This window comes from Ciona intestinalis, chromosome 2 (assembly GCF_000224145.3).
Source record: "Ciona intestinalis chromosome 2, KH, whole genome shotgun sequence".
NCBI lineage: Eukaryota > Metazoa > Chordata > Ascidiacea > Phlebobranchia > Cionidae > Ciona > Ciona intestinalis.
The window spans coordinates 7279133-7293612 of NC_020167.2; the positions used below are offsets into that span (position 1 = coordinate 7279133).

General features: G+C 32.4%; 2 protein-coding genes across 2 annotated transcripts in view; one reads left to right on the forward strand and one right to left on the reverse strand.

Moving 5' to 3' along the window:
- LOC100186522 (short transient receptor potential channel 4-like) overlaps positions 1-2555 on the reverse strand; it is a 20579-nt gene extending 18024 nt beyond the window's left edge. Inside the window, exon 1 of the mRNA XM_002127189.4 lies at positions 2545-2555. The gene's annotated coding sequence lies outside the window, so the exon portion shown is untranslated. The remainder of the gene's footprint in view (positions 1-2544) is intronic.
- The window catches only part of LOC100179453 (receptor-type tyrosine-protein phosphatase gamma-like), a 16607-nt gene extending 2294 nt beyond the window's left edge, over positions 1-14313 (forward strand). Inside the window, exons 3-20 of the mRNA XM_002127265.5 lie at positions 1396-1497; positions 1908-2129; positions 2808-2943; positions 3636-3739; positions 4927-5024; positions 5369-5465; positions 5671-5798; positions 6273-6371; positions 6833-6973; positions 8519-8670; positions 9134-9269; positions 9968-10153; positions 10540-10710; positions 11320-11445; positions 11940-12083; positions 12580-12719; positions 12924-13098; positions 13531-14313. Coding sequence (XP_002127301.1) covers positions 1396-1497; positions 1908-2129; positions 2808-2943; positions 3636-3739; positions 4927-5024; positions 5369-5465; positions 5671-5798; positions 6273-6371; positions 6833-6973; positions 8519-8670; positions 9134-9269; positions 9968-10153; positions 10540-10710; positions 11320-11445; positions 11940-12083; positions 12580-12719; positions 12924-13098; positions 13531-13800 — 2627 coding nt within the window. The 3' untranslated portion in view covers positions 13801-14313. The remainder of the gene's footprint in view (positions 1-1395; positions 1498-1907; positions 2130-2807; positions 2944-3635; positions 3740-4926; positions 5025-5368; positions 5466-5670; positions 5799-6272; positions 6372-6832; positions 6974-8518; positions 8671-9133; positions 9270-9967; positions 10154-10539; positions 10711-11319; positions 11446-11939; positions 12084-12579; positions 12720-12923; positions 13099-13530) is intronic.
- The last annotated feature ends 167 nt before the right edge of the window (positions 14314-14480 follow it).

Sequence of the window (14480 nt, forward strand, 5' to 3'; positions counted from 1 at the left end):
TTAATTAATTTTTTTTGTTTCCTCGACTTTTGTTAAAATGATTTTTTTAAACTTCATTGCGCCCGTCAACCAACACAAAATTGTTACGTGTTCAATTGTGATGCGAACAACTTTTAGTTTTATGTTGCGCAATTACGAGTTTTAAAGTCAAATGTTGCATTATAACCAATATTGTGACGCAGAGAATTAACGTAAGATATTGCGCAATGCTGCACCTGTCAGTTGAATAATGTTACGTCATACGCGGTATTGTGATGTGGTCCATTAGCGTACGGCCAACGGGTGACCGTCTGTCTGTATAATCAACGTATTGACATTTATATGAAGATATTTACATGTCATATTGTAAGTTTTTTAAACACTTACCCGCAATCAACTGCCAGACTTATGTCATACCTTTTCTATTGAATGCCGCACACGTTATATGCGTGGTTTTACTTGTTCTACATATACCTACTTTCAGCTAACATAGTGTAATGTCGCAACCCCTACGTTTTTATAAAATCGACGCCACTGTCGGTAGATGTATGATATCAAAAAGACAGCAGCAATTTGCCAATTTTTCATTAAAATAAACTTTCCAATGAAGTTTTTTTATAATTTTTGAATGTTCACCAATTCGCAAAAAAATTGTGTTGAAATTTTACTGGTCGGTAGGCTAAAAAGGTTGAGAAGAAGTGATGTAAATTTTCGAGCGCGTGTATAAAAAATTAAAAACTAATGTTAAGCCCAACAAAAGTTAATAGGATTTAAAGATTTTTTGTGAGAGTGTTTTAAAAAAAGATTCCTCATCACTTTTAGTTTTATAGCTTTGTGCCATAGAAAACAGTTTTGTCATTCTATTTAAGATGGGTTGTGTAGGGTAATTGGCGTCAAACACACATCAATTATAAATAGCACCCTGTCCATTAAAACAGCAGATGTATAAATGCAGTTTAGCACAGATGTCCTTAAAATAGGTATGTGTTAAATTAGAAATGAGCAGTACAGTAATATAGGAGGTACTTTACTGTGTAAACTACACTGGTTATCAACTGTATATTACCCACTTCTACAGTTTACATTGCAAATATTACAATCTTCACCACTTAGTGACACACAGAGTTGGTATTAAGGAGTGGCAAGTTTGGCAACTATATTAGAGAAATTGGGAGTTTTATTGCCTATGTTAAACATAAACTAACACCATTGCTTTGGCTTTATGAAACTGATTGAATAAATCCAACATTATTTGTTGGCTTGGGTGAAACTAACTTTTATTACTACTTCGGCATTTTCATAATTTGTATCTTGTAATTAACTGTGTAACTTGTAATTACTATATTGTATCTTTGCAAACTTATCTTTTTTAGGTGGAAATACCCGTTATTTACATTAAATTTTCATCGTTTTCAGATATCTGCTCATCAGTCGTGTGCCCCGGTTCTAGAATGTGTGTTCCTGATCCAGATTTTAAAGGAGGTTATAAATGCTGCAAAATAGTAACATGCCCAAAAAGTACGTAAACGCTAGGAAACTATTTTTATCATTTAATTTTTTTGAAGACATTTTTAACTTTATTACAAAAACAGACAAAAACCCCCTACTTGCAACGCTGCATAGGATTTTACATTTTTTTTATGTATATTCTTTTATAGGTTGTTTAAATATTTATTATTTACAGTTTTTGTGTTTCTATCTCTATAATGGTACTGTGGGGTAAAATAGGACGCCTTTGGCACATAATATCAATATATCCTGATTCTGTTTTAAAACAATTAATAACGGTCTGCGTGAGGTTTTATAATTCTTTGAATGCTCTTCGTTTGCCATTAAATGAAAAAATATAATAAAAAGGTCTCCCATCCTCCCCCACCCTACCGTATTAATATTTTAACGATTATCTTTTATCTATATGATTTTTATAGACGATGGTCGTTATTGTCCTGACCCTGGTCTTCTACCAAATACCACTCGACTGCCGGTTAAAAGAACCAAAAAGTATCCGTTCAAACCAACAGAGATTGTTATATACCAATGCCTGCCGAAGCTAAAGTATGCCGATAGCGCAGTAAGGAAGATCACTTGCTTAAGGAATGGGTCGTGGAGTTACAACAAACCTCGTTGTGTGGAATATCCAATATTAAGAAGTAAGATGTTACATACTTAATTACAAAGTTATATATGTGTTAACTTGTAAGTGGGTGCAAGGTAAACGAAACAGAACACCTCTGTTATAAAGACTGTAGTTGCCCCTCCATGCGAGGATAAATAAGTTACATACATGGTAACTCGTAAGCTGGAACGAGGTGTATGCAACAGAACAATCTTTTTATAACGACTGTTGTTTCCAGACACAAAGCAAGTTACATTTATTATTCAAATTTATTATTATAATTGTGATTACACTTTTTTGTCAAAAAATACAATATATTTTCTATTAATGGGCTGTATTGACTTGCTCTACTTTTTTCAACCCATTTTTATGCCTTAACCGCTTTTTCTATTCTGTTAAGTGTGAAGCATAGGGAGATTGTGTTATAAATTGTTCTTTTATTTAAAAACTTTATTCAAATGACACAGAAAAATAGAAAATATATACAGTTAAATAGAAAATATAATTATACAGTTAAAAGAGCTAAATAAAGTAAATACATATACTGAATTCACCACATTCATTAAAGGCTTCCTATGTTTGATAACTCTTAGTGATGACTGTGAGTCTGTGACTACATATTAAAATGTCACCCTATATTGTGTTAAAGATAAAAAACTTATTTGCTAGGTCTATCCTATATTTTTATTTATTAGAAAATTGTCATTTTTAGACCCTGGGAAAATGCCTGATTCCCCAACTCCGACAAAAAAACCTGAAGCTCCTGCTAGCAACAGTGGCACAGTGATTGCTGTAGCTGTTATTTTCTCTGTGTTCTTGGTCATTGCTGTGGTGTGGTTTCTCTGGACGTAAGTACAAGTATTTTGTTTGTAATAATAAATATATTTACATTTTGTAGCCTATAGTGGTAATGGTAATAATACTTATAACTAGTGTTTTTATTGGTTTATTTGAACAAATTTTAACTTTATTAATATTATTTTTTTATTACAACTATGGATATAAAGACTAAAGAACGCATGTGGTTTTCCGTGTCGGCTTAGGACATAATTTTGTTTATTTACTTGTTAAAACTGTTAATTTAGTTCCAACGTTTTAACTGCCATTCGGCAAGACTTTATCAGGAAATATATATATTCTTATTTTGTGTAGGTCTTACAAAAAAAAACAGGAAATAATTGTTTTTCCTAGCTTTTTTATTTTTTTTATTAACTTCTATTTCACCCATGGATCAAGATGTAAAAATTGCATGTGTTTTACCATTTAAGATGGGACATCATTTTGTTTTCATTGGTATATAGGCTTTTTTTATGTTATATATGTATACATGTTAAAAACGTTTATTTTGTTCCAAAGTTTCCTTTGCCTTATGTAAAAACTTTATCAAGATTTAAAATTATATAAAAGTCTTATTTTATATTATTAATAATTAAAAAGTTAAGTTTTTGCTGTTTCATTTCCCTTTTGTTATAACTTTATTGGGACTTATATTTATATATATATATAAGTCTTTACCACAAAGCAACCACTTTCTATGCAGAAGATGGAAAAGAAACCAGGAAGAACAATTATTTCAAAATGAGAATATTTATCAAAACGAGATGGATTCTTCATACAAACCAGTGGTGTACGTATTTAATCCAGGTAATTTGTGATTGGTTTGTTTTAATTATTATAACTCTAGTTTAAATATCATCTTTAATGAAAAATTATTTTGCATATTCAGACAACAAATTAGATTTCGTCATTGTTTTGCAACTTTTTTAGATGTAGTTTTAGCAAAGCTATAATATAATATTAATGGATTTTATTTTGAGCATTTTTAGTATTTAGGTGGCTAACTATATTTTAGCATTAGGTAAATATTAAAAACACAGTTGATTATTAAGTGAAGTTTGAATATTATTTGTGATTCAGTATTTGTAAAGTAATTATTAAGCTAATAAATATTCTTTGACTTTAATTCAGTTTTAAATTTTTGCTGTTTTGATTACACATTTTTTGAGCAATTATATTTTAAATATAAGTTAAAAAATTTTTAAATATAAGATTTTAAAAAGAGGTTTGTAAAGGTTTAACCATTTAAGATTTAAATTCAAAATCTGCTGAAACTTTACATTGAATGTGAAAACCCATTATTAGTCATTAACTGCGGCCGTTTTCATTCACCAATGGGCCCACAGTCATTATACATAATTAATTTTAAGGAGTGAAAATTATCATCACTTAATACACACTTGACATAAAATCAACTGTGCGTTTTCGAAATGAAAAAGTTTATAGCGGTACTTATCCTGTTACCCAATACTGCTTGTAGTTCCAGTACCTTAATATACTACAGACCATTCCCTTATTATACTACAGAGTGTAACTAGCCTTGATAAGTCTTGCCAGATGGCAGACACAACATTGAAATTATACTGCGTTTTTCATACCAGATTAGACGTTGATAATTTTCTTATTTATTGTTTGTGGCAATGTTTTGATGCCATTTCAAAACCCATTTCCAATGTAATAGCATTGTATTGTCACATTTCCAAGTCTTAAATTTGTAAACGACATCTCTCACAACAGTTGCTGTACCATATACCAGCATGCATGAACCATAGAACTAATGATACCTATTTTACCCTTATTGTGGTGGCTACAAAGTGACCAAAAAGCCCAATGGGACCAAATGTGTATTTCCAACCCACAAAAACACATTCCACCCAACCAGCCAATCCTTATTTGAATAACAATCAAAAAGGACTTGACCTTTTCAAGTCCACATTTAAGCATCACAACCCCTGTTATACTCCAATGTAACGAGATTTGATATAATTACACAGCTGATTTGATGAATGCTGGGATTAAAGCTGAAGACTTTCCACAATACGTAGCCTTACGCCATCATAATAACGACCAAGGCTTTATAGAGGAATTTGAGGTAGAATAATAATCAAAATAATTTATCAACTTTTTGTGCTGATTGCACGAAGCGAACCGCAAAAATTTTTAATTTTTTTGTTTGATTTAGTAATTTGTGTTTTAGCAGAAAAATAATTATGGTTTAGTATAAAACATAGGCCCAAAAAACTTAGTTTTAACCCACAAAAAAAACACAAAACTGTTTAAGATGAAATGTTTTTAACATATTGGGGATTGTCTTTTCTTACCCCAAGTACCCCATTGTTTATATTACTCCACTTGACTTTATATAAAGATTTACATATATATGCACACAGAATGGTTGTAATTTAAGATATCATTTATAAATATTCTTTCGTGCAGGAAATACAAAACTGGCAAAGGCCTTGCAGCTTGCGTTGCGACGCTTCTGTATTAGTTGAAAACACAGAGAAGAACAGATACACCAATATTGTTGCTTGTAAGTTTACAACTATGATATTAAACATCCAGTTCTATTTTGTTATCTTTTTCACCAAATATTTTTTAAATATAGTTATAACATATTTCTCCTTTAGTCTAATTCAGTTTTTTTTTGTTTTACCAGATTTTTTTCCATGTATGTAACACATATAATATATATATAAATTTATTTTTTTGTGTCATATATGTTTTTTCACTCTCAGATGACCACACGAGAGTGCTGTTGCAAGCAAATCGTAATCGTCATAGAAATCTTCACCGTGGAGCGGATTATATCAACGCGAACTATGTTTCAAGTTATACCTCAAACAGAGCATACATTGCTTGCCAGGTAGGTCAACCATGAAACATTGTAACAGTTATTATTATAAGATAAATATTGGTATTATTAACACTTGGTTACATCATAATCGTTACTATTAGGTAATACTGTTACTTTTGCTACCAGGCATAATGTAAATAGTCTTTCAACGGCTCATCTGGTATAAAGAAACACGGCTTATTGAAGATATCTTTAGTACGCCGTGAAAAAAACGTATTGTATTTCCATCTTTTCATCTGCAATCTGTAGATACTATACTACCATTTATTGCTGCCTGCTATAACCGTGTTCTTATATCATTCGTTTTAGATGTGTTGTCTTCATATAAAACCAAAACCATACTCATAAATGTAAATATGTTTCTTAAGTTGTTTTAACAGCTGTTGTTCTTTTCGCCGTTTTCGTTTTAAATATTTTATAATCTTGGTTACCGACCTACCGTAATCAAAAAAAACAAATAGTTATTATTATTCTTAAACCCAGGGCCCGCTGCCAAATACGTTTAATGATTTTTGGAGGATGGTTTGGGAGAATAACACATCTACTATCATCATGATCACCAACTTAGTTGAAAAGGGAAGGGTAAGTGTATTGTTGTTTAAATAGGAAGTAACTAATGCCCAATTTCCTTGCCAGCTTTCCATATGACTTGGTAACAATGACTCATAAATACAAGTCTTATATCAGACACTGTGTGTGATGAATGGAATTTTATGACCAATTTCTTGTGTTTGTTTCTTAGTTTAAACCCATAGCTATTAGGTGGCATATTATGGTTGCCAGGGGGCTCCTCCCATTTATGTATTGCAAAGAAAACACCATTCTCTTCTAAAATAACCTCATTTTACCATTACATACGAGTTATCAAGCCGAATTACTGAGTAACAACTGATTAATATTGTTTTAATATTTTTACACTGTCTATTTCTAAGTTTTTTTGAATTATTTGTTCACTTTTTGCTTAAAATTTATAAAGTTTACACCTTTAACCGTTGCTGACAGTTTACCTTTAGATTTTCCTAACAAACTTTTTTATTTCCTAGCGTAAATGTGACCAATACTGGCCACAAGAGGGACGAGAGCAATACAAACACATTGTAGTGACTTTAAAATCCACAGAAGTTTTTGCGAACTACACAGTTCGAAGTTTCACTCTTAAAAACAATAAACTTTCTCGTCGAAATGTAAGTGGATATTTTAGTGTTTCCCAACAATTTTTATATTAACTTTGTTAGTGTTTCCAATCATTTTTAATATATATGTCAATATTTGGGTGACTTCTTTACGTAAAGAAAACATATTAGTTTAAATTCACAATTGCAATTTGTCATGTTTATTTAGCATTTTTCTTTCTTTACAAAATCTTATTAATTCAAAAAACTTTAGTAAAAAACAGGATCTCTTACATAAAAATATTGCGACCCATTAACCTTTAGTAGAATTCTTTTACTGTAAACCTTAGGACCTATGTATATTTTCCCTGCAAATGACTTAAACACCATAGCTGGGCTGTTTTCCCCAATTTTAGCAGCCCCTCTATGTGACTTTTTCAAAGTCTTAAGTTTTTCATAAAAAACTAATAAAATAACTTTTTATGCGATTTTCCTTAAATCTTTGTAACTGGTGGAGTAATATTTTTTGTGTTGGTTGATAAATCGGGTGTCTTTATTACTCTTCCATATATAAATACCTCACATTCAGTTCCATTCAATGAATCCAAATTTATTCAGGCTTGAGTTACCCTCTATGCGCGTATATATATACGGTAAAGTGTGGAGCATTCATTACTAATAGTTGTTGACTTACCAAAACCCCTTTACAAATTACTAAACAAAAGAAGTTTTTTTAACAAATGACGCCATGAAAAGTTTGCACATTGGCCGCAGTCGTTAACTTGCCATAAACAAAGCTTTTGTGGCACTTGTATAAGAAATCTACTTGAATTTCCAAAAATGAAAAATTAGAAAAATTTTCTAATAGTTTATTGTAGTAGATCATAACATATGTATTTATCTGGAGAATAGATTTACACTTTTTTCAGCGGAAACTAATTGAAATAACAAATAACACACTAGAAGTGGGAATTTAAATTTACTACAAAATATAAAGTTACACACTTTTTAAACAGAATTTAAAAATCATAAACATATTTGTGCAATAGGTTTACACATTTTTATGAGAAACAAGTTTAAATACCAAACTGAATATGGGAATTTCAATTCTCCCAAAATATAAAGTTTCACTCCATCCTGTCTGTTGTGTTTATTTGCAAACCATCAATATTTGTTGATGGACAAACAACTTACGTATCCCGGCAACCAACTATCTCACATACTATAGGAAGCAGGCTACCTTGTTATAACATCACATAACAAAGTTTTTAGGCACGGTACTGACAGTATAACATGTTATATTAAAGTATCAAATATGTATACTGCAACATTTTATTACAGAGTATTATTATGTGAACACTGAACAGTATAACATTTTATAACAATGAATTTTGTATAAAAATACTGAAACTATTTAATAAAGACAGTCAAAATAAGGACCCCTTGCCATTAGCCAACACCCTTTTTGCGTTTACTTTTGTATTAAATTTTGAAATATTGTAAAAACTAGTTCTATACAAAAAAGTGTGATTTTTACCTTTTTTGATAAATTTAAAATATCAAAAAAAAATCTGCAAAAATGGGAAAAAATAACAAAGTATTTTCCATGCATTGTAGGGCAGAGGAGGTGAACGCAGAGTGATGCAATTCCACTACACACAGTGGCCGGACCATGGTACACCAGAATACCTTCTTCCTGTTTTATCTTTCATAAGGAAATCATCCACTTACAAGCCACCTCATGCGGGGCCTATTGTTATACATTGCAGGTATTTAACCACTTGTTTTGTTACTTCTTTTACCAGGCATATTAAACATATTTTTACGGCAAAATTTCACCGACGAAGTCTTGTTATGGGCAGACCTAAAGTCGAAAATTGACTACGTTTTTATACCAGATAAGGCATCATAATATTATTATAACTTTTATACTGAGTTACTCATGGGTCCCCAAATTTTTTCCATAAATACTTTGCATACCCATGTTAGACGCCTATGATTCAGTTATTCAACCTTTGCACTACCACAGCAGTAAATTTCAAGCAAAATAATCTAAAATGAAATATACATTTTAGTTTTGTGAATGTAGATGATAAAAACATACTCTGTCCAACAAAAAATGCTAACACCCAAGTTACAAATTATGAAGAAAACCTTTTTTAAGTATATAATAAACCACTGCCAAACATTCTAAACTCACTACTCAGTTAATCAACTTTTACTTTCCCACAGCGCTGGCGTTGGACGTACAGGCACGTACATAGTAATACATAGTATGATGGAAATGTTACAAGCAACAGGGTATGTCAACGTGAGGGAGTTTCTGAGGCAAATACGACTTCAACGTAACCATCTTGTACAGACTGAGGTATTTATGTTAGTTGTAACTGTGAGAAAGGTTATTATATCCTATGTAGTCTGTATACACTATACACATAGTAATGGGTAAATCAGTAAATTGCAACAGTTAAAAGGAAAGAGCACCGTTGTTTAAAAAAAGATAGGCGCATATGTCCAACAACATATACATAAATATAATAAATTCCGTGAATCTGACCCTGATCTGATGCTCATATAGTTGAACAATTCATGTGTAAAGAAATACAGTAAGGAAAGCCACTTTTGTTTTTCGTCAATGAAAACAGCTCGACGCATAAATCGATCTTGAACACGAGATATCGTAACCACATACACATACACTGTACACAGGACCAAAAGACATTCAAAGAATTATAAACCGTATTCTAAGACTCCCATAGGCCGTTGTTAATTTCAGTAGGGTGGGGGAAGTTAGGACATCTTTTCATACCATTTTCTCGTCACATTTGGTAGTAAACAAAGAACATTCAAATCATTATAAAACTGTATCCTGACGACTCCCATAGATCTTTGTAAATTGTTAAAACACGATAAGGATATTTAAATGTTATGTGATCAAAGTGTCCCATCTTCCCCATCCTACTATATTTAAAATACGATCAGAATATTTGGACATTATGTGCTGAAGGTTTTCCATCTTACCCCACAGTACTATATGTTATATCTTATCCACATACTACAACACAGGACCAATACGTGTTTGTACACGATGCTATTTTGGAACATATTACCAGTGGAATAACTGAGCGGTCCCTCATGCAACTTGCTATGTACTACCAGAAGCTTACGAATAAGAAACCTGAGGTTTATCAGAATGGCAAGGGAGATGTAGGAAGCTCAGTGCTTAGATCTGGACTGGAGAAACAGTTTATGGTAAGAACTTTTATCCTTACAAATATTCTGTTACTTCTGCTACCGGGCATAATGCATTTAATTCAAGACTTGATTAACTTTAAGAATTGAAGTCTTGCCGATGGCAGACGAAACAATGATATTAAATAAGAGAATGATGATATTACACCAATGCATGTTCCGTTCTATGATTCTGAGATTCTACATCATAATAGACCATGAGTCCTTGGGTCTACCCAAATTTCTAACGTTGCCGTAGGATTTAAATGATTTTACATCTGTAATTCATCAAAGCATTGTCGTACCAAACGTATAGCATACAATTTCCAACTCTGGTTATCTTAATATTAAACATGTAGAATACTTTACTTTGAAAAACATGTCGTAACCCCACTTTTCCCCCACAGCAAGTAGTGTACTCACGAAGTGACAATCTTGATTTTGACTTTGCGATGCGATCGGTAAATGAGAACAAGAATCGACCAGGAGCATTGCTGCCTGTGTTTCGATCACGAGCTCTGCTTTGCAACAGGACAAGCGCTGAAGGTTCAGATTATATCAACGCGTCTTTTCTACAGGTAGCAATTTGTGGATTGTCTAAAATCTTTTATGTTAATTGCGGATACAATCAACCCCACATAGACCAGTTTGGCTTGGTCCAAATGCCGTCCATTTATTAGAGTTGAAGTTGACTGTATATAGATGGGTGGGAGTTTGTGGGTTTTGTTGAAACAATGTGAATTGCCAATGTATTGACTCTGATTCTTGTTTTGCTGTTGATTTCCTTCTCTTCGTTCTTTAAATAACATGATCTTCGCTATTGTTTTCGAAGAGATAAATTGAAATTCTGTGACGTATAAACACATCCATGGTGTCACCCATTACTGTACCTTGCTGTATCATTGCACCATAAATACACCTCAAACTAAGAATTACTTCTATTCACATTAAACTCCCAACTTCCACCCAATGTTTCTCTTAAGCTAATTCCAACCACCTAATATATTTCCCATACACAGAGTTACTGCAGTATTCATTGTTTTAGTATTTGTTGTCCTCTATTCTTATAAAATCCCCTTATACCCAGAGTTGCCCCTAAATTTAAACCACTTTTTAACATTACATATAAATATTTACCGTTATATTATTCCACCTGTAAAAAATATCTAATACCACAATCCATACAGAGTTACCGGAGCAGCCATGGTTTTATCATCACCCAACTTCCCCTACCAACCACTAAGAAGGATTTCTGGCAGTTAATATGGGATCATAATTGCTCTTCCATTGTCACAATACTTGACAATGAATCTGTAAGTGATATCAACTGTTTTTCATTTTAAGATTTTTGAAAAACCTGTACTATGTTATATGTTTTGCATTCCATCTTTTAATATATAACATACATCATATGCTCGTAATAAGTGTAATTCACTTCTTGGGACCTGGAGTTAAGACCAGAGTAACCCCATTGGTAAAACACCTAGATTTTCAATTATACCACACGTTTAAAGAAAACTTTTAGTTTAGAGCTACGGCAATGTGTTTAATACAAACTAAAAAAGTTGAAAATTACATAAGTCTGGTAGGCTGTTAGTAATTGGACAAGTATGACCTAAACCCCAGGTTCACTGGGTGCCTTATTATAAAACCAGGCCTATATAAAAGATGTTTTCGAAACGCAGCTATATATAAATACCTTGGTCTAAAATTTTTTTTTCTTTTTTAAATGTAGTCACTTTCGTTTCGATTTTTTTTTTCAATTTAACCACAATGTTTTAAATTGTTTTAACTTTCTACTTAACAGACAGAGAACGAATGCTACTGGCCGAACCAATCTCGCCCCCTGCATTGCAACTCCTTCAATGTTAGTTTTGGCTCTGAATCCCTTGTGTCAGATGAGAGTGAATGTCGCTTGAAATGTAGAGAGTTTATATTGGAAGCTACGAAGGTGTGTTTGTGTCATCATTTATTTGTCTTTAAGTGGCCATATAATAAAAAACGTGGTGTCTCATTCTATGATGATGCCTTGCCAAATGGCAAAACGAAACGAAATACACTACGTTTTTATACCAGATGAACCCTAAAAGTTATTTACATTATGCCTGGTAGCAGTATTACATTTATGTATCTTCCTAAAAAGGTTGGTACTTCTAGGGTGCAAGGGATAGCACTTTTGATTATCGAGTATTGGTTGAATGTATAGCTTAAATAAGTTTGCCCCAAAAATAAATGCACAACCCATCAATCATAATTAAATTAAACTGAAGGAGCAACCTTTAAATGCTATTATTAATATATTTAAATGTTATTATGAATTTATTCTTACTTAAACGAATACATTGTAACCATAATATGTAACACATACGTTATAATAATAATATGTAATACATAACAACTATAACATGTATTACATACATTGTGACCAAAATATGTATTACATACAGGATGATTATGTGTTGGCTGTGAAACAATTTGAGTTAAGTTCGTGGTCAACTGAAACACCAAGTATAACTCAACTAAATGCATTACGTCATATCATCAAGTTAACTTCCAGTAAAGATGGATCAACTGTTCTGCAAGACAGGTGTGTTGTTGTGGTTGTTGTTGGTAGATAATGACTCTACAGAAAGAAAGTGTCGATAGAATTACATTTGTAAATTTATTAAATAAAATATGATATATAAACTTTTCTTCCCACTATAACTAAAATATTGTCAGATTTTCTTCTGTTCTGTCACCCTAACTACACTTTTTGTCACCCTGAAGTAAAATGTTTTCTTTTTAACAGATTTGGTTCGACTGCTGCAGCCCAGTTAGCATGCTGGTATCTCATTCATTGTCAGTTGGATAATGAGAACACAGTTGATATTTATCAGACGGCAGTTCTTGCTTGCCAGATGAGACCACGAGTGTTTACATCTCCAGCCCATCTCAAGTTTTTGTACGAAGCATCTTTGCTTGAGGTATGTGGTTTTATTCTTGTTATAAAGTAGGCTGGCAGAAGATAGGACACCCTTAACACATAGTATCATAATATCTTGATCATGTTTTAAACAATTAATATCGCTCTATGGGAGTCATGAAAATACAATTTTATAATTCTTTGAATGTTATTTGTTTACTATCAAATGGAACGAGTAAATAGAATGAAAAGGTGTCCCATCTTCCCACCCTATTATATAGTGGAGTGGGGAAGACCCTAACAAGAGGCATGACAGGGAGTCAGAAATTGACCTATTAGACCATTATTCTAAGAATTTCAGCATCTGTTACTCTGTGTTTGGTGGCTAGTAATGATGTTTTATTCTGTGTGGGTTGGCTGATGCCAATCCCAGATTTTCCCATTATTAAAAATATTCAATTATTGCTAACTACATAAAAATATCAATTTCCAGGCTAAAGTTCGTTGCAACAATTCAAGTCACGAGGTGAAGCGTGCCGTGAGTCCGACCCAAACATTTTCTAACCAGATGAATAGGAATGTAAACAATGATGAGACAGTTACAGAGAAGACAGAGTTGCTTATTGAAGATAGGTCCTCCTCTCGACAAGAATCTGCAGCTCAATCAGTGGAAACGAAATCAAGCGACGTCGATGATGTCATGCAAATAGGTGATGATGTCGTTGCCATGAACGATGAGGTTTTTGTCACCAACCCTGTTTAATAACTGAGATTAAAAAAGTCTTGTTTTATTTGGTTTAAAAGCTGTTGTAATATTAAAATTAAAGTTTTAACCAGTTTTAATTGATATAACTACTGGAACTTTAAGAATTATTTTGTTTTAGCCAGTTTTATTACTGCAAATGAAATAGATTTCTTGTTTGAACCTGTTTTAACCAGTTTTCCTTATTACGACTTTAAGATATTGTAATTATTGCAGTTCCTTCTTTCCACGGTGCTATATTAATACTTATTGCATGTTTTTCATCCATTTTTCTTCTTGAAATAACCTATTAACTTGTACAGCACCCACTTTTGTGCAGTAGCTGCTATTGTGGATGTGACGTGGTCCTATTTCTTCGTGCCTTGCTTTTATTGTCGTTTTTACGTGACCGCTCGTTCTTTCCAGTATTAGTCATTGTCCTTGCTTATCTCACCACAATTTCTCACTACGGTGGTAAACACACTATGTTTTTGGTACAGAATAATGAAATAGTACAGCTTGGTATTTCTCAGATATTGTGTTGTTCGATGCTTTTAGTGAAAGAACTAAGTAGACATGTTTAATAATTAAGAGGTACCATACAGTACAAGTCAAACACGGCTCCAAAATTTGTTTAAAAAAAGTTAATTATGTAGTGTAAACCAGAGTCCGTTTATATGTTTATATACGGACTCTGAAGT